The 26,724-nt window shown below is 54.4% G+C and overlaps 1 protein-coding gene across 1 annotated transcript; it reads left to right on the forward strand.

The window, feature by feature from the left end:
* Nucleotides 1-3,425: 3,425 nt before the first annotated feature.
* Nucleotides 3,426-11,611, forward strand: KLF11 (KLF transcription factor 11; the record flags this gene model as incomplete). The annotated part of the gene is made up of 4 exons (XM_080711468.1): nucleotides 3,426-3,467; nucleotides 5,161-5,430; nucleotides 6,524-7,466; nucleotides 11,331-11,611. The coding sequence occupies 4 exons, from the start codon at nucleotides 3,426-3,428 to the stop codon at nucleotides 11,609-11,611; spliced, it is 1,536 nt and encodes a 511-aa protein (XP_080567594.1).
* Between the last annotated feature and the right edge of the window lie 15,113 nt (nucleotides 11,612-26,724).

Below are 26,724 nucleotides of genomic sequence, written 5' to 3' on the forward strand. Positions count from 1 at the left end.
CAAGTTCCCAGTCCAGGGAGCAAAGACAGCCGGGGGCCCCAGGTCCTGGGAGAGCTGCCCCTCCTGTCCTGCAGGAAGGAGTGGGTAGGTCGCAAGACTTGGCCACCGGTATGCTGACCTGGATCCAGGCTGACTCTGAGCCACCTGCTCCATCTCCATTGAGCTCCTCCACATCTTCTGCTGTTTGGGGCGTCAGAGTCCTACAGTCGAGGTGGACAAGCATTGGCATGTTCCAGGCAGCAGGACCACCACCCACAGAGCAGAAGGCAGCGCCATGCGTGCTGGGGGCACAGGGTCCTGTCTGGACAGCGGGAGGGCAGCGGGAAAGCAAAGTGGGAGGGGCAAAGCTGGGGGTGCCGCAGGAAGCTCTGGCGGGAGCCTGGTCAGGAAGAGTCAAGGCTTCCTGTTGGGGTTCCAGCCGAGGGTCTGACCACGTTTTGGGTACCGTCTACTTCTAGGGGATGCTTCTGCCGGTGCAGTGAGGGGCAGACTGCAGGTGGTCAGGATGGAGGCAGGGAGGCCCCGCGGTGGCCAGGAGAAGGGCAGGAGCGGATGGTGAGAAGAGTTGGAGAGGTGTTAGGAGGAAAAGGGTTGGATGCGTCCCCAAAAGGAAACAAGGAGTGAGGTGACACAGACCTCTAGATCAAGGAGCGGGGTGCATGGAGGCCAGGAGCCCTGATTTGGGCAGAATACGCGGTCGTTTCCACGGATGCCGAAGGAGAGGTGTCGTGGGTGTCCAGTAGGTACCTTCATGCATTCTTTCACTCAATGGTTGCCATGAGCGTATATGGACAAACTAAGACAGGTTCCCTGGCCTAGGAAGGCCTTTCTAGTGGGGATTTGGGAGGCAAATACCTAAAGAAATGAGAAAGCTAGCTGGGTGTGGTGACACACGCCTGTGATCCCAGAGTCAGGAGGAGCACAGGTTGGAGGCCTGTGAAATAAAAAATAAATTAAAAGGGCTAAGGGTGTAGCTCATTGGTAGAATGCCTCTGGGTTCAATCCCCACTTACACACACACACGCACGCACGCACGCACGCACGCGCGGGGGCGGGTACAGGCCATGGAAAGCGCCCTGGAGGGAGTAGAGTGCAGAGAGGGAGTGGCAGGGTCAGCTCTAGACCACTGCAGAAGGGCTCCCTTGGAGATGACAAGCTCGGAGCGTGCATCTGTGCAGATGTTCAAAGGACCGGTAAATGCCAGGCCCCGGCGCCAGCAGGAGGGCAGGAGTGACAAGTGGCAAAGGGGGCCTGACCCCTTGTCGCCGTTGGTTTCTGTTGTCATAATACCTGAGGCCAGGCAGTTTTCTCGGCTCACAGCCCTGGCAGCTGGGAGGCCCAAGTGCACGCTGGGGCATCTGCTTGGTGCCCGGGCATCCTCACTCAGCAGAGGGCCTCCCATGGTCCCTCTCTTCCTCTTCCTATAAAGCCATGTGAGCAGTCTTGGGGGTGCCAGCCCGATCTTCTTACTTAATTCTACTTACCTCCTAAAGGAGCTGCCTCCAAATACCATTAGGACTTGACTTTGGGGTTGAGTTTCCAGCTCATGAATCCTGGGGGGCAATTATTCATACCCTAGCAATGGTACTGATAGCGTGTGGGAAAATAAGACCTGGGCTCCTGCTCACTTTTGGAGTGGCCTGCACTCCCCCTCGAATGTGTATTCCTTTTTTTAAGTTCAGATAATAAATGCTTAGTCAAATAATTTTACATATTTTAACAGTATTTATTTGGCCAAACATCTACACATTAGTAGAATCCACCGTATATTGAATGTGTATTTCTTACTTTCCTAAATAAATCTCTATGTGTCTGATGAGGGGGCCGGGGAGAGAAAGAAAAAATACACTTTAATCCAAACATTATCTCAAACATAGTGGGGACCTGAAAGATCTAAAGATCCTTGGGGTACTTGGGAGGCTGAGACAGGAGGATAGTGGTGAGGCGCTCCGCAACTTGGTGAAACCCTACTTCAAAAAATAAATAAAAAATAGAGCTGGGGGTGTAGCTTGGAGGTGTATTGCTCCAGGTTCCATCCCCAGTACCACAGACAGACAACAACAAAAACAGAGGCAGAACAATCATGTCTGTATCAAAGAGAAAGTCTTCTCTGGGGTTGGGGACGGAGCTCAGTGGGTGAGAACTTGCCTAACACACAGGAAGCTCTGGGTGGGTCTGGGTCTCAAGCAGTGCAAAACACAACCTAGTGGCCAAGTCTTCTCGCGCGCAGGTCACTCGCTGCCCTCCGCCGAGACTCCCCAGCTCTTGGCGGGGCAGACAATCAGATTGATTCATCTTCCAACATTCCTTCTGTGACGTCAACGAAGATCCGCTCTCTGGCCCGTGAGGGGCACGAGGGGTGAGAGCCCCGGGCCCCACCTCAGGGGGGTCAGCAGCCAGGGCGGACAGCTCTGCGGCGGGCTGCACAGCCAGGGGCCCGTCCACCCTCATCTGCTGTTTAGTGTTTGGCACGCTGCTCCACATCAGGGCCCTGCAAATGAGGACCCAGCGGGCCAGTGGAGGGGTGTCCCCTGGCCAGGCTGCAGGCTTGGGGCTCAAACCCCGCAGGGCTCCTGCTCTGAAAGATTTTAAGGCTGAGTAAGTGAAGAGCCACGCCCAGAGACGCTGGCACCGGTAGAGCGGGGAGAAGGTGCGATCTGCGCCCGCTCCGTCCAGCTGGCCTGAGGGCTTCCCGGAGGCGGAGGTGGCTCTCCCGAGCCTGGAGAATGGGGTCACCGCCTGAGCTACCGCGGAGACGCCTGGGGTGGGGGGGCCCCAGTGGAAGACTCCGGGAAGCTCGGGATCTGGGGGCCTGCAGGAATAAGCGGATGCAGGAAGAGACCTAGGACCAGCCAAGGATGCATTCCTAAGAGCGCAAGACAGACTAACGCAAAAGCAAGAGCAAGCCCACAAAGCAGGGCTGGGGCTCCGGGCGGGTCCCGGTCCTCCTCCCCAGCCGCTGCCGCTGTGGCCGGCGGTCGCGGCCCGGGGCTTCGCTCGCAGCCGCCGCCGCGCCGCCGCCGGGACCTTTCCCCTACTTTCCGGGGCCTCAGGCCCCGCCCCCGGCCCCGACCCAAACACGTGCCGCCTCCCGCCCTGCCGATCACGCCGCGGCCAGGCTGCGATCACGCGGCCCCCCGCGGCGCCCATTGGCCGGCGGCGCCCGGGCCGAGCGCGGATTGGCTGGCGGCGGCGGCCCCGCCCCCGAGGGGCGCGGCGTATTGGGGTGGCCGCGCGCCCCGCCCCGCCCCGCCCCTCGGCCGCTCCCTCGGCGGCGCCCCGCCCCGCCCGCGCCGCGAGGGCCGCGCCGGGCAGAGGCGGCGGAGGCGCGCGCCGGCCGCAGGAGCTCGGGCCGCCGCTGCCCGCCGCGCACGTGCGCCGAGCCGCCGCCGCGGCCGCTTGGTCGCCTCCCGGCCGCCGGCACCATGCACACGCCGGGCTCCGCGGGCCCGGGCGACGCGCGCGCGGTGAGTGGGGGCTGCGCGGGAGGACGCGGGCTGAGGAGGGGCGAGGCCCGAGGTGCGGGGTCGGCGGGGCGCGACTGCCGCACTGGCGGGGTCCGGGGCGGGCGGCGGGGCCGGGCGGGGCGGCCGGGCGGAGGGGGCGTGTGCCCGCGCCGCTGGGCGCGCAGCTTTGTCTCGCGCCGGGGCGCCCCGCCCGGCGCCGGCTATTTCCAGCCATGACGTCACCGGGCCCGGGAGCGGTGGCCGTTGGGCGGGGCGCGGCTGGCGGGCGGCGGGGGCGGGGCCGGGGCGGGGCCAGGGCCAGGGGCGGGGCAAAGACCGGGCGTGGCTGGAGGGGCGGGGCGGGGGCGCGGCGGGCGGGCCGAGGCGCTGGCGGGGGCGTGGCGAGGGTAGGGCTCGAGGGCGGGGCAAACGATCTGGCGGGAACTGAGGACGCAGGGGCGGGGCCAGGGGCGGGAGTGCGGGGCGGCTGGCGGGAACCCGGCACGCGGACCACGCTCCCCACCCTGCGCCTCCTACCTGGGGCGCGCGTGTGTCCTGGCGGTGGTCGTGGCCTGCCTTCTGCTCGGGGGCAGATGGCGCAGCGGGAGGTCAGGTGTGGCTCCGCCCGGGGCGAAGCCCGACTCAGAGTTGGGTTCGTGGTGCAGGCTGCTGGACAGAAGCCGGCCAAAGTGGCGTTTGCAAAGGTAGCTGCTTCACCTGTTTGCTGAGGGCGCGAGGGGTCCTGAGCAGATAGGAAGTTTTTATGCTTAGGCAAATTGAGTGGAAATGTGTGTCTTTATAGACTTGAGTTGTTCTTTTGGAAGAGGACAGTTTACATTCGCTTCCTCTCCACCCCTGGTTAAAAAGAGGTGGAAGAGATACTTTTCCTAGGCTGTGTTAGACCTTTCTTTTTCCTATGGAACCTAGGGGCATTTTTACCTCCGAGCTACACCCTTAGCCCTGTTTTTTATTCTTTATTTTGGAACAGGGTCTCACTGAGTTGCAAAGGGCCTCACTAAGTAGCTGAGGCTGTCCACGAACCTTGATCATCGGATCATCCAGTCTCAGCCTCCGGAATGCTGGGATTACAAGCCTGCACTACCTTGCTGGGTTATGTGTTAGGCCTTTTAAGTACTTTTCTTCTTGTCCGCTCAACTCTCCTATCCTTGGGGCAGTAACCGGCGACTTAATGTTGCTAAATCTGCTAAGGAAACAGGCTGAATCACTGTGGGCTCTACCTGCATCGGGCCCATGGAGTTCAGCCACCAGGAAGTTGGGCGAGTGTCCAGTTTCCAAAAAATGGTTTCCTAGGGATAGTTCTTTGGCTTTGCCAACTGAGAGCTGTCATCTGGTCTCACTCACCAGCGAACCTCTTAGATGGCCTCATCTGTTCATCCTTCCTGTGACACCTTTACACTGGCCACTTGGTTTATGCCCCTGTAGTCTTCTTAATCATTTACCAAGAAAAACATGACCTTAGTAACCTTTTAAGAGTTGGGGTTTTCAGTGGGAACTGCTTCCTAGTCAAGTTTAGTCTTCAGAACTTTAAGCAGAGTTGTGGCGGGCGATCCATAAATGTCTCTTAGCAGAGCACAGAGCTGGTTGCGTGGCGTGCTCTGTGTGGCTCCTAGGGTGCGCAGCCAGTGCCTGTGGGGTTCCCTTCCTTGTTTTTCCCCTGTTCTGGGAATCAGCCATTGTGTTGTGTTGCCTGTAGGTTGACATCATGGACATATGTGAGTCAATCCTGGAGCGGAAGCGCCATGACAGCGAGAGGTCTACCTGCAGCATCTTGGAGCAGACAGACATTGAAGCTGTGGAGGCCCTTGTGTGCATGAGCTCCTGGGGTCAAAGATCCCAGAAAGGTGATCTATTAAAGATAAGGCCTCTCACTCCTGTGTCTGACTCTGGGGATGTCACCACCTCTGTGCTTGTGGGCACAGCCACGCCTGAGCTACCAAAGGACTTCCACTCCTTATCAACTCTGGTAAGAGGACGGGTGGGGAGAGGCTGTTTAATGAAATGCCTGGAGTGGCTTCAGTGAGTGCAAAAACTCAGGGGGAATTCTCTGGGATGCCGACCGCAAGTTGCCTGGGCTCCTCCTGTGCGAGTCCAAGGAGACGAGAGCTCTTCTTGGGTCTTGCAAATGCTCTTCCTGTTGGCACATCATCCTCGCTAGCCTGGTTAGGGTCTGTCAGAGAAGACCTCCAGATGGGCGCACAAAAACGAATTTACCCATTTCTCTGGGAACCTTAGGGCTGGGCCTTAGGTTTTCCCAGTGACCAGTCCTAGGGTCAGGGTATGTGGGGAGCAGGAGAAAGCATGTGCTTTGACATCATACAGTGAGTTGTGTTGGAACACTGCACCACTGCCTTTTGATGGCAGCTGACTTCTTGTATGAGTTTGGTGCAGTAAACCACTAGGTTTTGTTTTTAACTTGCTACAGCCATGAAATTGCTTAGAGAAATTGCTTCTTAGCTTGGAGAAGTTGAGCACTTCAGGTTACTAACATAAATAAAAATTGTGATGTGATTGTCTTGGGTCGGAAGCTTAAGCTAGCAGAAGAGTGTGGAAAGCACATTTGAAGAGGGATGAGGGGACGGGTGGGTGGCGGAGGCCTGGGCCCTGGCTGCTGGCCTCTGAAGAGTTGCTCAGCAGTGGGCTGAGAGCAATAAAGAGGGGCTTGGTTCATGCAGAACCACTGGCTAGGCTTTTGCTAGTCTTAAGATTACTGTGGAAAGCTTTTCTTTTTGTTTTTCTCGCCATAGTCCTAGCGCTTAAAATTGTTCAGTTGAGTAGCTGCGCAAGGCGCAGAGCAGGTACCACCTTCCCTCCACGGAGCGTGTGTGATTGGAGCACGTGTGTGATTGGAGATCCACGGGAGAGAAGCTGAGACTGACAGCGCCTGCCGCCTGGGCCTGAGAGCTGGCGCTGGAGCAGGCGCAGACCAGGCTCCTCTGGATGAGTCTTCAAGGCCCTGGGGCAATGTGATCAAATGGATTTCTTTTAAAATCTAACCAAAACAAGCTTCTCACATGGTGCTCTTTTTTTTTTTTTTTTTTTTTTTTTCTTTAATAAAGTGCATAACTCCACCTCAGAGCCCGGATCTTGTGGAGCCACCAGCAGGGACACCTGTTCCTTCCCAAGTAACCGATTCCAAAGTTCATGGAACCATAGCCCTCCCAGCGTCCTCCACTGTGGCAGCCAGACCCCGGAGCAGGAGGGTGGAAAGGGGCTTGCCAGCTTTGAAGCTGGAGCCGCAGGAGCCAGCCCCTGGCCCCCCCCACAGGGCCGTGGTGACTAGCGTGATCCGCCACACTGGGGAGAGTCCTGTTCCCGCCTGCTTTCCTACCGCCCAGACTCAGGAACGACGCCCACCCAGCCACAGGGAAGGAGAAGCACCGCTGCCCGGACGGCCTGAAGCTCTGCAGGACGCGTGCCTCCCCGGCAGTTTGTGCCTCACCAGCTCGGTTTCCTGTCAGCCTTGCTTGCACAAGTCTGGTGGCCTGCTCCCCGCTGACAGCAGCCAGCAGGCAGGGTGGCCCATTGCAATTCAGACCTGCTCACCAAAGAATTTTGAAAATGACTTGCCAAGGAAAACCACCCCTCTGATTTCTGTCCCTGTCTCCAGTCCCCCTGTCCTTTGCCAAATGATCCCTGTGACTGGACAGAGTGGCGTGTTACCGGCGGCGTCTGTGGGGACTGTCAAGCCCCTCCTGCCCCAGGCTGTGCCTGTGCCGCAGCCTGTGCTCGTGGGCCCGCCCGTGCCGCAGGGAACCGTGATGCTGGTTCTGCCGCAGGGCGCCCTCCCTCAGCCCGCCTCCTGCCCAGCCGGTGTCATGGCCGTCGGGAGCACCAAGTTGTTGCCCCTTGCTCCTGCTCCAGTGTTCATCACCTCCAGCCAAAACTGTATCCCTCAGGTAGATTTCTCCCGAAGGAGGAACTACGTTTGCAACTTCCCAGGCTGCCGGAAGACCTACTTCAAAAGTTCCCATCTCAAGGCTCATCTCCGCACTCACACAGGTGGGCACTGGGGCGGGTAGGGTGGAGGTGGTGGGCCCAGGGGAGCCAGCATGACTCCTTGAGAAGCAGCAGAGCCATTGGAGGGGAAGGGGCTCTCTAGTTCTGAAGGGTCCTCAAGATCTTGTAGGGATTAGGTTACTAGTGGTGATGTCAGTGCTAGCGCTCCTTTTCTTCGTCTCTGCAGGGAAAATGTAGGATAGTTCTGTGGTTGTGTTTTTTAGGGTGACTTCCAGTGCCCCCTTTTCTCCACTTTGCAGTAGATATGTTGTACTGTGTATGCATTTTATTCTTACAGTGCTGGGGATTGAACCCAGGGGCATTCTGCCTCTTAACAACACCCCCAGTCCGAGCCTCATTGAGTTGCTGAGGCTGACTTCAAACCTGTGATCTTCCTGGCTCAGCCTCCCAAGTACTGGGATTGCAGGCGTGCATGAGCACACCCAGCTTTCTGCACCCAGCTTTCTGGTCTGTGCAAACCAGAAAAGTTCAGATTCTAGAATGTGTGTGTGTGTGTGTGTGTGTGTGTGTGTGGTACTAGGGATTGAACCCAGGAGCATTCTGCCTTTACTTGGAAACAGGGTCTTGTTAAGTTGAAGAGAGTCTCACTACTTGCTAAGGCTGTCCTCAAACCTGTGATCCTCCTGTCTCGCCTCCCAAGTACAGGGATTACAGGCATGTGCCACCATGCCTAGCTAAATTCTAGAATATTTTCAAAGTATCTCATTTTCTTTAGTGAATACCTGATTTTTCATTCAGGTGAAGGTCACACACAAAACTCTAATGACCTGGTGACATCCTTGGTGTCCAGGCCACTTGTACAGTAGAAGCTTCTGCAGTGATGGGAAAGTCCGCTGGCTCTTCAGACAGCCACACGCATTTTAATTGGGCTAGTGTGGCCGGGGAACTGAATCCGCGTTGGCGTTGCTGAGCTCGAGCTCCATGGCTTTGTAGGTCGCGAGGGCAGTGGCTGGCAAGCTGCCGTGGCTCTGAGTGCAGCCTGGCGGAGTCACTCCTAGATGGGGCATCATTCTCAGGTGTTTTTTGACTTACTGTTCCTTTGCGGTGTTTTGTGTTTTCTTAAGGGTTCTTTGGTTAAACAGTTTGTTAAACTTTGTTTTAGAAACTCATGTATGCTCATGATAGGACTAAGGTTTTCCAGTAAAGATGTGTTCCATAGGATCTTGGTCATGGAACCTCCTTTCCCGCAGAATGCTGCAGTTTGGAGTATGATACAGGAAGAGCCGAGCTGGAGGAGTGACTATTGCACTTTGTTCCCAAATGTGTTTGTTTTTTTCCTTTTCTAGTGGTGGTATTGAAGACTGACCCCGAGGCTGTACGTGTACTAGACAAGTGCTCTCACTTGAGGTCTGCCCCCAGCCCTTCTTATTTTGAGACATGGTCTCGCTAAGGTACTCAGGCTGGCCTAGAACTTGATATCCTTCTACCTCTTCTTCCTAAGTAGCTGGGATTATAGGCCTGCACCACTGTGCCTGGGTTCTAAAAAATGCTTAAGAGAACTTTTTTTTTTTTTTTTTTTTTTTTCAGTATAAGGACTGAACCCAGGGGAGGGCATTCTATCTTTAGGCTATACCCCCAGCCCTATTTTTTATTCTTTATTTTTGAAACAGTCTCACTAAGTTTCAGGGGGTCTCACTAAGTAGTTGAGGCTGGCCACAAACCTGTGATCCTCCTGTCTCAGCCTCCCAAGTATTGGGATTCCAAGCGTGCCCCCCAGACCTGGCTAAGACAGGCTGTGTTCTGATTAGCGCAGTCTCCCTCTGACCGTGGAAGCCGCTTGCACAGGGGATGTGGCCCCAGCCTGGCTCCCGATGTCCTTGTTTCTTTGCAAACACGTGTGACTCTGCTTCAATGCTGCGTTTCCACCTTCACCTCACCTCTTTCCATGTCTACTTAGACCCTTAGACCCTCCCAGGACCAGCCCAAAGTCAGTTCTTGGACTGCTCCCTGACCTGCCTTCTCTCATCCTACTGGCTCAGTGTGTGTCTCCCCATTTGCCTTTACTTTCTAGATATTTGTTATACTTGTCTTACGGATATAAATTCGGGGTGTCTGACACTGGGAAGCGATGGCCAGCCCTGGCTGAGGGCTGTGCCGATGTCAGAGTGGAAGGTGCCCCTGAGGACACGCGCCTGCTCGGTTCCTAGGGGTGGCCATCTCTGCTCTGTGCTGAGTCTGCCCAACCAGATTCCAGATGGGTGGGGCTGAATGAGGGTTTCCTCTTTATTCAGTAGCCTCCACTAACAGAATCACGAGAAATACAAGAAATAACAAGAGATGTGGAATCAAACAAGCTCCTTACGGGAGAATGTTTGCTAAGTGAGATGAGCCAGTCACAAGTGAAAGCTGGGATGATCCCTCATGCAGGAGCGAGGGGGAGGGACCTCGGACAAAGGAGAGATGGCCGAGTGAGGGGCCAGGGAGGAGGCACGTGGGGGGGCTAGATGAGGGGGACCTTACTAGACGTGATGTGGGGCCGGAGCGGGAGACTCACTGAGTGCCCAGTGCCTCTGTCACTCAGGGAGGGGCGGGAGCGGGAGGCTCCCTGAGTGCTGAGTGCTGAGTGCCTCTCACTCAGGGAGGGCGGGAGCAGGAGGCCCCCTGAGTGCTGAGTGCCTCTGTCACTCAGGGAGGGCGGGAGCAGGAGGCTCCCTGAGTGCCTCTGTGGCTCTGAATCATGATGAGGCATGATTACAGTGTGCTCACAGAATTTCTCTCATGCTTCCCAACGTACTTGGATCTAACTAACCGAGAGGGTTCTGAAGAATTCCCTCCTTGTGTACCATTTTGTAACACTCCAACGGAATTTTAATGAGAAATAGAAACTGAGTAAGTTTACTTGGACAAAAGTATTTTCCATATATTTCTACCAACCTGGAAAATATTAAATCGGGATCATGTAGAGTGTGTGGGCGCCCTGGGTTGTTTGAACCAAGTCAGGGCCTTGGTCCTGTGACAAGGGCTGCAGCCTCCCAGCACCTGGACGGGGTGCGCTGCTCAGCGGTGGGGGACCTGTGAGTAGGGAGGGCATCTGAGACGCACTTCATAAAAACCAGGGCCTGTCGGCTCACAGTTCCCTGGAGGTGCGAGCCCAGGGTCGCGTGTGTGCACCTGCTCAGCCTCTGCTGAGGGCCTTCCTGCCGCAGCGTAACATGGCGAAGGGCATCCCAGGACAAGACAGCCAGCACGCCACAGAAGGCTCACATTGACGAGAGAGCTCCTCCTGCGGGGATCTGTTAATCCATGGTGGGCACAGGGCCCTTACACCCCAGCAACCTAGTGAGACCCTGCCTCAAACTGAAAAACAAAAAGGGCTGGGTGTAGCTCAGAGGTCGAATGCCCCTGGGAACTCATCCCTGTATCCTAAGCTACAACAGACGCATTTCTGCTTAAAAATTTTTGAGAGACTGGTTTGACATCTTTGACCCTAACATTTATCTTGGGTATGATGGAGGAAAAGTGCATTTTGAAGGATTTCTTGGTCTCTGAATCCAAGGCCAAAATATTAAGATCTTCTGAGATTTTGGTGGACAAAATTGTGTGTGCGCGCACATGCGTGTGTTTTCCTGAGGATTGAAACCAGGGGCATTCTAGCTCTGAGCTATACCCCAGGCTTATTTTATTTTTATTTTGAGACAGGGTCTCACCATGTTGATGAGAGTCTTATACCGCCTGAGGCTGTCCTTGAACCTGTGATCCTCCTGTCTCCGCCTCCCAAGTTCTGGGATGACATCCGACAGCACCGTGCCTGGCTGCACACCATTTTTAAATGACATGGAGGAATAACCTAAGCAGTGAGATGCTGAGCGTTTTCCATTTCCCTTGATGTGCTTTCTTGCCTCTTAGGGGAGAAGCCCTTCAGCTGCAGCTGGGGTGGCTGTGATAAAAAGTTTGCGCGCTCAGATGAACTGTCTCGCCACCGCAGAACCCACACGGGAGAGAAGAAGTTTGTGTGCCCAGTGTGTGACCGACGCTTCATGCGCAGTGACCACCTCACAAAACATGCCCGACGCCACATGGCCACCAAGAAGATCCCAGGCTGGCAGACGGAGGTCGGCAAGCTCAACAGAATTGCAGCGGCAGAGAGCCCCGGGAGCCCCCTCGCCCCCTTGCCAGCCTCTGCCTGAGAGCAGGCTGGGCCTGCCCGCCAGCCGCTTCCTAAAGGCCTCCTTTCAGGAATGGAGCCCAGAGGTTCCTCTCCAGAAAGCATGGCCTCAGGCTCAGCTAGGCTGGGGAACTGGTTCTGATCAAAGTTGACTTTTCTTTTCTGGTTGAGACCCTGTTCGGTATCTTTTGTAGTTTCAGAAGTTAGTTTTTTGTTTTGTTTTTTTAAGGAAGTGGAAGAAAATTTGGAAATTGAAACCACCAGCATTCAGACAAATTTTGGCAATAACGTTTACAAAATCTGGATTTTTTTACAATCTTCCTATTCGTGTTTTGTAGAAATGAGACAGGGTACTAATTTTTATACTGTTTTTTATAAAAATATTTATATTATTGGTGTGTAAATCACCAGTTTATAGATAGATGATTTTACAACTTTATTTTCAGTGTTTAATAACAAAATTTTATAATGACCCTGCTTTTAGTAAGCTTGGTACATTATTCAGCAAAAAAAAAAAAAAAAAAAAAAATTCCAAGTTTGTTATCAGACCTTTTAAAATTTAAGAATTTTTTTGGAATTAGAACTGGTTGAATAAGGGCCTGTTAAAGAGAAGGGAAAAATTAATTTGCCAGTCAGCCTCTTCATAAAATTTTGAAGAGAAATTCCAAGAGTCCAGTCCTATAGCCCAAGAAACTATAAATTTTGCTTGCCTAGACCTAGTCGCCTGCCTCCATGATGCGAGCTGTGGAGATGCACCCAGTGGTACTTGGGCCCCGGGCAGCTCCCGCAGGAGCTGAGCACGGGGCTGTCGTGGGCGCCGCCTCTGGACAAGCCGTCCCACTTCTGTTTACCTAAGGCACCACAAAGAACGCAGACTCCAACCCAGCTGCTCTGTGGATTTTCACCTCTTCTGACGTGGCCTTATCCAAACCATCCTGTGGTAGAATGACTCCTTGAAAGATTGCATGGACTTTCCACCAGAGCTGGCTGAAGGGAGGTGCTGGTCACGCGGTGGGCCCCAGTGTTCAGCTCCTTGATTAAGGGTGAACAGCGGAGGTGTGTGCGCGGCCTCAGTGGCATTGCTGTGCCACCTAGCTGCCCTTTTATTTATTTTGTTTGAAGGAAATTGTTTTGACCAAACAAAACTACTTGGAATCGGGTCTACTTAGAAACTAGACCATGGGCCCACGTGTAAGCTCCGTGAGCAGCGTCCTGGGTCTGTAGGAGACTGGCGGCCTGAGTCCAGGCAGCTGCTGAAACTGGTTTCAGTTAAATGTTGCAAGTTCAGGCAACAGAATAAATATAAGAATAGGGAACGTTGCACTATTTTGGTAGTCTGGGAATATTTTTTGTGCAGTATGTATTTAGATTTGTCTTTTGCCTTTGCTTATCGGCACTTGATTTATTAAAATGGGTAAAATACTGAATGATTAGGTTTTGTGTTCAAGTCTTTTTAGTCTGATTCGACCCTCACCTGGTCATTCACTGTATGTTACTTGATACCCATTCATTTGCCCTTTAGTATCAACTGCTTTTGACACCCTAGGTATGTGTGTATGTTGAGATTTTCACGGTTTGGGACAGTTCCTGTTAAAAGACAATACAGTCGCAGGAGCACTGTCACTGCACTTAGCTCCTGTCCCGCCCCAGGCCTTCTCATGGTGAGTCATAGATGCTTTTGACCACGTGTGTGTCGTCAGCAGCATCAGCTTTGGATATACAATTAATTATGATATGCAAAATGATGTTTGTCCTGCTAGTGTTCTGGTGGGTGGTGGAAAGTCTGAACATTTGGTTGCTTGTCACATAGAACTTCATTTTCTGAACAGTATTGTAAATGTGTCGAAATTTTAATTTAAGCTTCCATTTCCTCATTAGATTTAGAAACCCCTTCTGCAAAAGACCCCAACCCCTATTTGTGTGTTGAAAGATCAGAAGTTGGAAAACAGTTTCCATCTGGAAAATACCCTCCTGAGAGCCAGCACCCTCGTCGTCGTCTGAGCGTGGAACCCCTCGAGCGGCTCTGGGTGTGGGAGGCCGAGCGTGACGAGGGGTCCCCGTGCACTTTATTGCCTGAGCAGTTTTGCTTGACTCTTTATTTTTTACTTTGAGCCTTTGAGTAGTTTCAGTAACAAAATTTAAAGTGTTTCATAATTATGTTTTATGTAACAGACCTTGACTTATTTAAATGAGTATTGTAATGTAACTTTTTTCTTTGAATCATATAAAAGCTTATCATTTGCAAGCTAGATGTGTCCGGTGTCATTTAACTGAGCCCAGGGGCTCTTTGGAGGAGTCTGTGGAACTCGCTCTGCCTTGGTCCTCCCGCACCCCGTTTTCAGAGGCTCAGTCTGTTCCTTTACGTTCCTTGGAAAGTTCTGAGAGAAATGTGCGTGGAGGTGCTGGGACTAGGCCTGCGTCGGACGTGCCGTCAGGTGGGACCCGTGTGCTGGTTGGCTCTTGGTCCCTCCGGGCTTGTGCTCTTCCTGCGCCAGGGCTGCCTGCTCGAGAGCGGGCCTTGCACAGGGCACGGGAAGCCTCCTGACCACTGCACTCTACCCCTTGCCTGGGGTCAAAAAGCATAAGGTGGCACCTCTGTCCTACCTCTTACTGCACGATCTCCCTGAGCTGCTTTGGCCCGGGCTTCACTTCCACGCATTACCGGAGGTGCTCCGGGGTGTCCCCAAGCCGCGGCAGACTGGCGTCCCAGGCTCCGTGTCAGCAGCAGCCGGCAGAGGTGATGGTGGCCTCAAAGACTGCGCCCACCATCTGCTCCTCTGCCGCCCTGAATCCTGATCACTGGTGGGGGCAGTGCTCGGCCTCCACGCTGCTGGGCTCTCTGGGCCACCTTTACTAGCCTTGTGATTTAGATTAAAAGTCTCCTATTCAATAGTAAAGACCCTTGAATGTCTCCCTTGCACCTCTTGCCTGAACTTCAGATTCCTGAGCCTAACCACCCACCTGGACCCTGTCCTCCAGCATGTCAAGCTCAAATGGGAAGCTTCTCCCCGCCTGGCTTTCCTCCGCCCCTAAGGAGAGCAGTGTGTCAGCTGGGTGTGGGCGCACAGGCCCGAGACAGGAGGATCGCAGATGTGAGGCCATCCTCAGCAACTTAGCAAGATTCAGCAGCCTGATGAGACCGTTTCAAAACAAAATACAGAAAGGGCTGGGGTGGAGCTGGGGTTGGAATGCCCCTAGGTTCAGTCTCGAGTACAAAAAAAAGGGCAAGTGCATTCTGTAGTTATGTGCCCGATTTTAGGACCACCTCAGCTCTCCTCTCACCCCACACCCAGCCAGTTGTCTTCATGTGACATCAGCCACCTCACTGTACCCATCCTTGTCACCTGGTCCAGTCCCGTTGTCTCTGGATCGCCGCCAGGCCTCCCTGCTCCTAAGCCCCCTTTGGTCTGTGCTCAGCAGCTACAGAAGCCTGTTCAGAACGTTGGGTCGTAAGCTGAGCATGGTGGCACATGCCTGTCATCCCGGTGTGAGGGAGGCGGAGACAGGAGGATCTCGGGCTTGAAGCGTAGTGAAGACTCAGCAACCTACCAAGATCCTGTCAAAAAAGTAAAGAGGGAGGGCTGGAGGTGTAACTCAGGTGCAGTGTTCCGGAGTTCAATCTTCAGTACCACAGAAGAAAACGGTGAGTCAGGCTGTAGCTGGGCCTAGTGGTGCACGCCTGCAACCCCAGTACTTGGGAGGCTGAGACAGGAGGACTGCAAGTTTGAGGGCAGCCTCAACAACTTAGGGAAACTGTTTCAAAAATAAGAAAATAAAATAGAGTTGGGAATATAGCTCAGAGAACACTCCTGGGTTCAATCTCTAATACCACCAAAAAAAAAAAAAAAATGGCCCATTTCCTACTGTTCTGCCTAAAGCAGAGATGGCTTCCCAGCTCCCCACCCCCTCCAGGGTCCCCAGCCTGGCGCTCACCTGCCGCCTCCCCCTGCCCCGGTGGCGACCAGCCCTGTGAGAAGCACCCAGGCCCTGCCTCCATGGCTTTCTGTCCAACCCAGCTCTTCTCTGAGGTGCTGGCAGATGGCTGTGTCATGGCCAGGGTCCCTGGAGAGAGACCCCTGAGAAGGCTGCCTGCTGGTCCTTCGTTGGGTGGAACTCCCAGAACGAGACCCAGGAGAGGTTCAGGGAAGAGGATTATTTGAGGGAGAAAATGCCCGGGAAGGCGGCGCAGCAGAACCCCAGGGAGTGCTGGTGCTGGGTGGCCACGGGCAGGCGTGCCGGCTCAGCACTGAGGGAGGGCGTTGGAGAAGGAGCCGTGCCAGCTCTCCTGGCAGCCGAGGGGCGCAGTGCCTCGCCCTGAGGACAGCTCCACGTTTGCCCCACGCACCCGTACCCAGGCCTGGGCTGGCAGCTCACGCTCTCAGCCCCACCCCGTCTCTCCTCTTATCCCCTTCGTCTGTCTGTCTGTCTGAGTGTGTTCTCACAGCGTCTCCCCTAGCGCCTTCTTAAATTCATCCAGAGTCTCTTAAGAGTTGGCTGTGAGGTCCTGGGAAGACTGCTGGACTTGGAACAATGGTCTAAGCTAATTGAATCCAGGCTCAACTCGGAACTTGCTCTGCAGACTTGAGCCAGTAACACTTATCACCCAGGGGAGGAAGAGAGTGAAAGTGCGGTGTGACCCACCACTTACGACCAGTCAGTGCTCCCAAGCACAAGCAGCAGAGGGCGAGAACTGTCCCCATCTCAGGATCCCTCAGCCTGGCAGTGTCTGGTTTGAAAGAACAGTAGATCCTCGTGCTGGGCGTGGAGCCTGTGCCTCCGGTGTCGACGGATGAGCTGGCTTCTTGCACCAGCTCCTTTGCAGACTTGGCCTATGGGAAGTGAGCGGCCTCTAGCCAGGACCTATCAGGAGTCCTGGGAAGAAGCAAGCCTGTGTCCACCTGGGGAGGGGCATAGTTTTTTGTGCCTCTAGAGCCGCCCATGTAGGAAGGGATGGTGGAGATTTGTGAGATCTCGACTGTGAGAACAGGGGCCACATCCCGGGAGGCAGCTAGGCAGCTCCCTGCTTCACCCAGAGACTCCCCGCCTCAACCCCCTCGAGTCATGGAGGTTGCTTGTGAAGTCCTAAGAAGCCTAGAGAGGTACGATCGCCCTGAGCTGGCTCAGCGCACAGGCTTCCTCTCCCTTGCATGGCTGCTGCCGAACTCTAAGGACAAGTGGCCAGTAAGCCAAGATGATAAAGAAACTGGACACTACAAGTGCCAGGAGGGGAGACGGGCAAAACAATGAGATAACTACATACAAACTAGTAGAAGCCCTCTCTACACTCCTACAGGACCACAGGTTCTGACTGCTAAGACCATGCCAGATTTTGCTGAGTTTAGTTTATTGCGAATCAATTTACCTTCTCAAACGTAAACTCCTGTATGGCAGGGTTCATATCACCCACCCATCCATCAGCCTGTCCATTCATCCACCTACTCACTCATTCACCAGTCCATCCATCCATCCATCCATCCATCCATCCATCCATCCATCCATCCACCCACCTACCCACCCATCCATCAGCCTGTCCATTCATCCATCCACTCACTCATTCACCAGCACATCCACCCATCCATCCATCCATCATCCATCCATCCATCCACCTACCTACCTACCCACCCATCCATCAGCCCATCCACCCATCCACCAGCACATCCATTCATCCATCCATCAGTCCATCCATCCATTTACCTACCCACCCATCCATCAGCCCATCCACCCATCTACCAGCACATCCATTCATCCATCCATCAGTCCATCATCCATCCATCCACCCATCCACCAGCACATCCATTCATCCATTCATCAGTCCATCCATCCATCCATCATCCATCCATCCACCCATCCACCAGCACATCCATTCATCCATCCATCAGTCCATCCATCCATCCATCATCCACCCATCCATCCATCTACCTATCCACCAGCACATCCATTCATCCATCCATCCATCCATCCATCCATCATCCATCCATCCATTCATCCACCAGCATATCCATCCATCCATCTATCCACCCAATCAGTATTTAATGAACTCCTGATATATTGGGTTAGAAATCCAGAGGTGAATTAGCCCAGTTCCTGACCAGACAGCTCATAACGGTGTGGGTAATACAGATAGGAGACCGCATGGTGAACATTCAGCAGTAATTGAGTCTCCATCCACGGGGCTCATGAGTCTTACCCAGGGTCCTGAGGGAGGAGCAAGGAGCCCCCACTCCACTGGAGACCTAGGAAGGATGCAAGCAGGTGCTGCTTCAAGCCTCGGGCCTCCAAGCCTCTTTCAGGAATTCCTTTTCTTTTTCTTTTTCTTTCTGAGGTATGGGGGATGGAACCCAGAGGCCTTCTACCTCCAAGCTACACCTCCAGGCCTATTTTTTATTCTTTATTTTGAAACAGGGTCTTACCAAGTTGCAAAGGGCCTCACTAAGTAGCTGAGGTTGGCCGTGAACTGGGATCCTCCTGACTCAGCCTCCCAAATGCTGGGATTACAATCTGGAACTCCTTTTTATCCCAGCACCCTCCACTCTACACTGCCCAGCACCAGCCACATGGGCCACACCCTCCTGTGTACCCAGCTGTCTCTGCCACTGCCAGGGCTGCTGCTGTTCCTACAGCTTGTCTTCGGCTCTGTGGCCTAGCTTCCTGAAAGCTCAGGAGGCAAAGCCAGCAGGACTTGTTGACGGAATGGAAATCGTACTTCGGTCAGACTCCTCTGGCCGGAGGAGCTAGAGGGTGAGGTTGGGGATCCTAGAGACTAGTCTAAGAGAGAAGGAAGGACAAGGAGAAGGAGAGGAGGAGGAGGAGGAGGAGGAGGAGGAGGAGGAGGAGGAGGAGGAGGAGGAGGAGCTATCTTGATAACTTGTGCTTCCTATCTTAAGGTGCTAATAAAGTCAGATATAAGCCGGGTGTGGTGGTGCACGCTTGTAATCCCTGCTCTTGGGAGGCTGAGACAGGAGGATCACACAGGTTCGAAGCCAGCCTCAGCTACTTAGGCTCTCAGCAGCTTAGTGAGACCCTGTTTCCAAATAAAATATAAAATAGGTCTGGGAGTGTAGCCCGGAGGAAGCCCCTGGGTTCCACCCCCAGAACCACAAAACAAGACAAAACCCTCAGGTATGTGTACTTGTACCCCACAGCTCTTCTGCCAGATGCGTAGGGAATTCCGTCCCTCTCTCTGCAGCCTCTCCTTCCTCAGGAATTATCCTAGCCTGGGGGCTTAGCAAGCCCACACTGGGCTTCCCACCTTCCACTCCAAGGGACGGAGCTGTGAGGTCCAAGCCGCTACCGATTCCTGAGGCCACAGTGTCGCTGCCCAAAGCCCAGCCCTTGCTGGAGGTCTGGCTGCAGAAGGACAACCTGTCCCCTTGTACCACAGGCAACCACACACTCCTGCTGAGTTTCCAGAGGCCTGGTCTTAGGGCCCAGCCCTTCCAGTCTTCCGAGGGGCCAGCCACATGGGGTGCAGCCACAAGCCTCTACCTCCTGTTTTTCCCAGGGTTCCACACCCAGAGAGAAGGCAGGTCTCCCTTTCCAACTCTGGGAACTAGTGGCTTCCTTCCTTTCCTTCCTTCCATCCTTTTCTTCCTTTTTCCTCCTCCTCCTCTTCCTCCTCTTCCTTCTCCTTTTTTCTAGTACTAGAGATTGAAGCCAGGGGCATTCTCTGAGCTATACCCCTAGCCCTTTGTATTTATTTATTTTGCAGTACTGGGGATGGAACCCAGGGGCATTCTACCTCCAAGCTACACCCCAGCCCTATTTGTGTGTGTGTGTGTGTGTGTGTGTGTGTGTGTGTGTGTGTGTGTGTGTGTTTGTGTGTGGTACTGGGGTTCCTGGGAACCCTTCTACCTCTGGGCTATACTCCCAGACCTAGTTTTTATATTTTTATTTGGAAAGAGGGTCTCTTAAGCCAGTGCGGCTGGCTTTGAACCTGCACAATCCTCCTGTCTCTGCCTCCCAAGCGTGGGGATTATAAGTGTGCACCACCATGCCCTGCCCCAGCCCTATTTTTTATTTATTTTGAAACAGGGTCTCACTGAGTTGCAAAGGACCTCACTAAGTAACCAAGGCTATCTGCGAACTGCGATCCTCCTGTCTCAGCCTCCCAAATGCTGGGATTACAAGCATGCACCATTCATTTATTTTTAAAACAGGGTCTATTTCATTTCATTTTATTTTATTGCAGGTCTGGGGATGGAACCCAGAGGCATTTGACCTCCAAGCTACATCCCCAGCCCTATTTTTTATTCTTTATTTGAAACAGTATTTCACTAAGTTGCAGAGAGCCTCCCTAAGTAGCTGAGGCTGTCTAGATCCTCCAGTCTCAGCCTCCCGAATGCTGGGATTACAAGCATGCACCACCATGCCTGGCTCTATTTATTTGTTTTGAAAACAAGATGTTAGCCGGGCATGGTGGCGCACGCTTGTAATCCCCGCACTTGGGAGGCTGAGACAGGAGGATCGCACAGATTTGAAGCCAGCCTCAGCTACTTAGTGAGGCTCTCAGCAACTTAGTGGGACCCTGTTCCTAATAAAATATGAAATAGGTCTGGGAGTATAGTCCGGAGGTAGAAAGCCTCTGGGTTCCACCCCTAGAACCACCAGAAAAAGGAAAAAAAAAAAAAGCTCATTTTTGGGCAGAGCAGGCAGCCTGAGGAGGCCCCTTTCCTAGCCAGCCTAGGAACCCAGGGGCACAGAAAGCAGAGGCCTGGGGGAGAGGGTGCCGGGAGGCTCCAGCAGGAAAACCTACACACTGTTGCTGAAGCTGGGAGCGGGCCGGACGGCGTTCTCCACCCCAGGCTGCGGGCCTCTCAGCGGTGCAAAAACTGCTTCCAGTTTTCCAAATACTACATACATCATCATTCCCAAATTGGAAATGGTTTTCTTTGGGCCTGTTTTTGCCACAGTCCTACCCCGCTGGGGGGCAGATCCCACCCTCGGAGCTGGGTGCTGAGGTTGGGAGCCATGTGGACAGCCATGAAGAGGCTGCGCAGCGTGTGGTGTACAGTGGGCACCTAGCAGGCAGGAGGGAAGGCAGAGCCCCTCAGCCCCACTGCAGGGACACCTATCTCTGCTGCTACACACCCAGCCTGATTTTATTTATGTGGAAACAGGGTCTCACTAAGTTGCAAAAGGCCTTGCTAAGTTGTAGAGACTGGCTTCACTCCTGCGATCCTCCTGTCTCAGCCTCCCAAGCGCGGGGATTACAAGCGTGCGCCACCACGCCCGGCACTCTCTCTTTCTTTTTCAATCTTCCCACTGTGATCTCATTATGGGTCTTAGGAGTTTTCCACAGGAAAATGCAGACGTATCATCTTGTTCTCAGAAACCAGTTGAACACGTCCCATTTTAACAAAATGACACAAATTGTAAACATTTACATCAAGTTCAAAGCCTGATCCATTTGGCAGTAAAAAATAAATGTTTTACTTTTTTTTAAAATAAGCATTTGTGTTATTAAAATAGCAATGGCTTTCATCTTTATACCAAAAGGAATTGGGCTTTGGTAGGCGGCTCTGAGCCGGCTCTGGGTCTGGTGAGCGGGCCCCGCTGTCCTGTGCTTCGGGTTCCCAGAATCCCCAGCTGCTCGCAGCTGATCAAAGACACCCTTGTCAAGTCAGAGAAGTCCAGGGAGGCATCCGTCAGCCTGTGATGGCGACGGGCCTGTGGGTGCGGGGACGGTGTGGAGCCGCGGTTCCTCCCTCGGTTTCCAAAGTGTTCTGGTTCCAGGCGGTGCGGAGGACCTGTGGGTGGCCAGCACTTCTCAGGCTTGGAGGCTGCCCTGTGAGTCCTCTGGGTCGGTGGCTTCGTGCAAGACAAGCAGAGATCTGTTTTGGCTTCGGCAAAAACTGCCATTGCTGCGCCGGAAGCCCTGTTCACTGACAGGGAACCACAGAGGTGGCTGGGAGATGGGTAACCCCCGGCTGTCAGAGCTGGAGGACCTCAATGGACCGCCAGACTCATCTCCCAGAGAGGGGAACTGAGGCCCAGAGAGGGGAAGGGAGGAGCTCTACCATGCGGGAAGCCAGCAGGGTCTGCGCCCCCCCCCCCCCCAGTGTTCTCTTCTGACCACATCCAAGCAGCACAGGCAGAGGCGGAGGTGGGCTGCAGCTCCTCCAAGCAGCCTCCTGGCCAGGGAGGGTGGAGCCAGAGGACGATCAGCGCCCAGGCCCTAAATCCTGGAGACTCACATGCTGAATCTCGGGCCCTGCCCAGCCCCAGAGTCGGATCTGCTTTTCAACCACAGCCCATGAGATTCACTTGCAGGTGAAAACAGATGCGCTGTTTTCCTCCTCTGGAGAGCTCAGGGTGAGGACTGAGGGCACATCGCCGGTGCCCTTTCCAAGGTGGAACCTTCTGGAAGCCCGTGGGGCAGCTGCCTAGGGAGCCTGTCCGCAGTGGGATCTGTGTGCAGAAAGTGGGAGTGTTTCAGGCTGCAGGGAGCCCTGCAGACAGGCTCCCCACACTCCTGGGGATGGGCACCCGTGCCTGCCCCGGCCTGGGTCTCACAGCCGGCTCCCCTTGCTGGCAAGCTTACCGCTGGCAGCAGCTATACTCAAGACCATCTGAAAAAATTGGGTTGGGGAGGTCCAGGAGTCACTACATCTTGGAGGTGGTTCTGCTTCAGCTGGGCCCTGGGCAGGGAGGGGGATCCCCCAACATGGCCCAGGGGCCTGCGAGGCTCGGCCAGTGGGTGGTGACCGAGGACAGCCTTAGCGGCAGTACTCCCGCTCGATGCTGGCCATGAGCTCCTCCTCCGAGTAGTCGTAGGCGATGGCCGACTGCCCCTCGGGCCTCTTGAGGCTGCTGCCTGGGGCCCTGCAGGTGAGAAACACAGACACAGAGGTTACCTTCCAACCTCAGCGGCCTCTAATGGCCGCACACCTTTCCCTGGGGACACCCTCTGGATCTTTCTTCCCCATCACACTGACGTGATGGGACCTTGCCTCTGCCCCCGCCTTCCCTCCCCACCACGTTACGTGCCAGGACCCTACAGGGAGTAGGAAGTCAGCACCACCGCGTGAAATCAGGGAGGAGGCTCCACAAGTGGGAAGACCCAAGTTCAAATCCAAGATCTGCCACTTGTCGGCAACTCATTTCTTTCTTTTAATTTTTTTATTTTTGTGGTACTGGGGGTGGGACCCAGAGGCTTTCTACCTCTATACTCCCAGACCTATTTTTATATTTTATTTGGAAACGGTCTCACTGAGTTGCTGAGAGCCTCACTAAGTAGCCAAGGCTGGCTTCGAATCTGCGCGATCCTCCTGTCTCAGCCTCCCCAGTGTGGGGATTACAAGCGTGCGCCACCACGCCGGCTTGGCAGCTCATCTCTGAACATCTTTTTCTTCTTCTTGAAAATGGAGCTGAGTCTATGAATTCATTCGGAGGCACAGAAAAGATAGTGTGCGGGAGCAGAGGTGTCAGCCCTGCACCACTGGCTCTAGGAGCACTTGTACTCGCCAGATGGCTCCCTGGCCTGCGTTCTCTGGGATGTCGCAGGACAGCAGCCAGGACAGGATGGCTGTTCAGGATCCGGGCCACTCCCTGGGGTCACCAGTGGGTGTGGCCGAGGGGTCACCAGTGGGTGTGGCCGAGGCGCCACCAGGCAGAGCTCCTGCTGTTGCTGCCTGAGTGGCTCCGCTGGCGGGACCTGCCTGCCCACTCCTTCCTCCCAGAACACCAGGGCCTTGTTGGGGTGTCAAGTGGGGCTGACTGCTTCTAGAGCTCCTCGCGGCTGACACTGTGTGGCTGGCTTCATGCTGGCCTACCATAGGGGCCCGCAGCGGGGGTGCTGGGAGCCTCAGCTGGGCTGGGTGCTGCCTTTTGAAGGGGAGGAGGGCGCAGTCTAAAGCTGCTCACAGGGTCAGAGTGAAAGGGCCGGAGCTGCCCGCAGCCAGCTGTGGGACGCTGACCCGCCCCTGACCCCCGGGAGCCAGACTGTGCTGTACAAAGGAAGAACCGAGTGGCTGGGACAAGCTGCCTCCCCCTCCTGGCCTCAGTCTCCCCGCCTGTGAGCTCAGGGGGCCAGGACGGTGTGTCTCTAAGGTCCACCTGATGCTCCTGACTATTGCTCAGAAAACAGCCCCCACGGGCCCTGTCTGGCTCTCTCAGAACTCAGGACACTAGGTTGAGGTGGCCATTTGGCTGTATCGCCCAGGGCGTGCAGCCCCGGGGACTTGACAGGCAGGATGCATGCCCAGCGGGCTCCAGGTCACCCGGGTACCAACATCTCCCATGCTCAGCGGGCTCCAGGTCACCCGGGTACCAACATCTCCCACGCTCAGCAGGCTGCAGGTGACCCAGGGTATGGACACCTCCCACGCCCAGAACCAACACACGCTAAGGACACAGTTGGCCACGACCACGGTGCTTGTTAAGCGCTGACCATTTGTCAGCACTCTGTAAACAGCACGCGTGGCCGTTGTTAAGATGGGCAGGATTCCTACCACTCTGCCTGGTCCTGAAGGTGACCAATTAGTGTTTCTTTAAACATGGTGATGGTAGCCAAGGCTGTGGTGGGACGAGAGGCTGCTCGTGGTGTGTCTGGGCACAGGTGGGCACTCGGGATGGACCACACAAGAGGAGCTGCCTGCACTGTCACAGCCTCACAGGGTCCCAGCACTCCAGGCACAGAGGAGAGGCCCAGGCATGGCACATCCTGCCCCCTTCCTCCTGAGTCTTCTCTACTGAGCACGACAGGGGGAAAAGGAAGGTGCCTGAGATGCCCCCAAACCCTCCAGGGCCAGCCAGGGGGCTGAGCACAGGCAGCGTCCTGCAGGCAGCCCACTGCGGGAACGCAGGCCCCGCCAGGCTCCGCGGGCCAGCCTCTGCCCGTGGAGGTCTGAAAGTGGAACCCCAGGCTGGGGTGCAGCCAGGGCAGGCGGGGCGGGCTCTGTGAGAGGCCAGGGCTCCGCTCTGCTTCATGGATACTCGTCGGCAACTGGACCCGGCTGCCGGAAGCTCGGGCAGCCAGAGGGCGTCGCAGGCTCCCGCTCCCTGTCTTGGCGGGGGCGCACTGTACAGAGGGAGAGCTGGGTCCTGCAGGTCTGGGGATGCGATCCCAACCCCGAGAGTGTCAGGAAATGAATTTTTGTTTAAATGATCATACAGTTGGGCCTCTCTCTCTCTCTCTCTCTCTCTCTCTCTCTCTTTCTCTCTTTTCGTCAGTCCTGGGGATTGAACCCGGGGGATTCTACCTCCAAGATATACATACCCCAGCCCTATTTTTTATTCTTGATTTTGAAACAAGGTCTCATTAAGTTGTGGAGGCCTCACTGAATAGCTGAGACTGGCTGCAAATCTACAATCCTCCTGACTCAGCTTCCTGATGACTGGGATTACAAGTGTGCATCACCAGGCCTGACTATATTTTTTAAATACTTATGTATTTATTTGTTTTTATTTTTATCTTGTGTGTGTGTGTGTGTGTGTGTGTGTGTGTGTGTGTGTGTATGTGTGTGTGTGTGTGTGTGTGTGTTTGGTGGTACTGGGGTTCCTGGAAACCCTTCTATCTCCGGGCTATACTCCCAGACCTACTTTTTATATTTTTATTTGGAAACAGGGTCTCCTAAGCCAGCAAGGTTGGCTTCGAAACAGCACGATCCTACTGTCTCCGCCTTCCAAGCGTGGGGATTACAAGCGTGTGCCACCACGCCCGGCATCTTTTGTGGTTTTAAGGATTGAACCCAGAGCCTTTCTACCTCTGACCTACCTACACCCCCAGCCCTATTTTATTCTTTTATTTTGAAACAGGGTCTCACTAAATAGCCGAGGGTGGTCACAAATCTGAGATCCTCCTGTTTCAGCTTTCCAAGTACTGGGATTACAAGCATGCAACACCACACCTGGTTGTTTGTGTTTTTTTTTTTTTTAATTTTGAAACTGTGTCTCACTAAGTTTCTAAGGCTGTCTTTGGACCAGATCCTGTCTCAGCCTCTCAAGTATTGAAATTACAGGTATGGGCCACCATACCTGGCTTCGATATTTTATTCTGAAAAACTTCAGGCATACAGAGAAGTTGAAATTTTAGATTCAACGCAGCGAAGTTGCTGCGTTTGCTTTACCACATAACTATCTACCTCACCTGATTTTCTGAAGCATCCCAAAGTCAGCCACCCCGAGGGGCCAAGGCTCTGCGCTGCAGGGCGGGGCCAGCTCAGGAGCAGACAAGACAAGCCAGGCCTCTGCGCCTGGGGGACTTTAAAGGAGGGAGGGGACCTGGGACCTGGAAGAAAGTGGGGGGTGGGGGGCTTAGGGGTGCTGGGGTCAACACAAGAACTGGACGTCCCCGTACTTACTCAGGGGCATGGCTGCTCTCGGGGTGGTCTTCAGCCGGCTGTTCTGAGGATACCTTGAGAAGGATGAAGAAATACATGTCAATGCACTGTCTCTCTGGCTTTGGACAACAGACAGCGGCCACCACGGTCAACCCAGAACCCGTACCGTGAAGGCCTGGAGAGCCCCGTCTTCCCTTGCACGCAGACAGCAAGTGGCAGAGCCAGGAGCTGACTCCCTGAAGAGCATGTGGCACCCTCCTTTCACCTCCAGAGTCACATCGCTTCCAGACGCAAGGGTCGTGCAACCTCACTACCTCGAGTACGTGTGCGCTCCAGCCAGCGCTCCGGGTCGTGACCTAACATACCTGACGACCACAACCGAGAGGGAGAAAGATCTCTCTGCTCATGGTTCTGGAGGTTTCAGTCCATGTTAGGCCAGGTCACATCTGTGGAGCTCAGGGGATGGTGGTGGGAAGGAGGAGGGGTAGTGAGGGGCATAAATATAGTCCCCAAGGCCACATCCCCTATGACCTGCTCCTCCTGACACACCCTACAGGTCTCTGTTACCACCCAAAGAATCCATCCATAGGTTTATCCACTGATGAGATGAGGACCCTCACTCTTCCATTACCTTTGTTTTTTTTATTTTATTTTATTGGTGCACTGTATTCATACATCATAGTGGGATACAGACTTTTGTAGACATACATGCACACATCGCCCAGTCAGCCCCCACCCGATCCCCACCCCATTCTCTCCCCATCCCTCCTTCCCATGCTTGGCTTAGTGGTTGACATCTAGTATTATAGCAATTTATCCAAAATTAAAAATGATAATCTCACATAACAGTTTCATT

Source organism: Muscardinus avellanarius (assembly GCF_963383645.1).
Source record: "Muscardinus avellanarius genome assembly, chromosome: 15".
Taxonomy (NCBI): Eukaryota; Metazoa; Chordata; class Mammalia; order Rodentia; family Gliridae; genus Muscardinus; species Muscardinus avellanarius.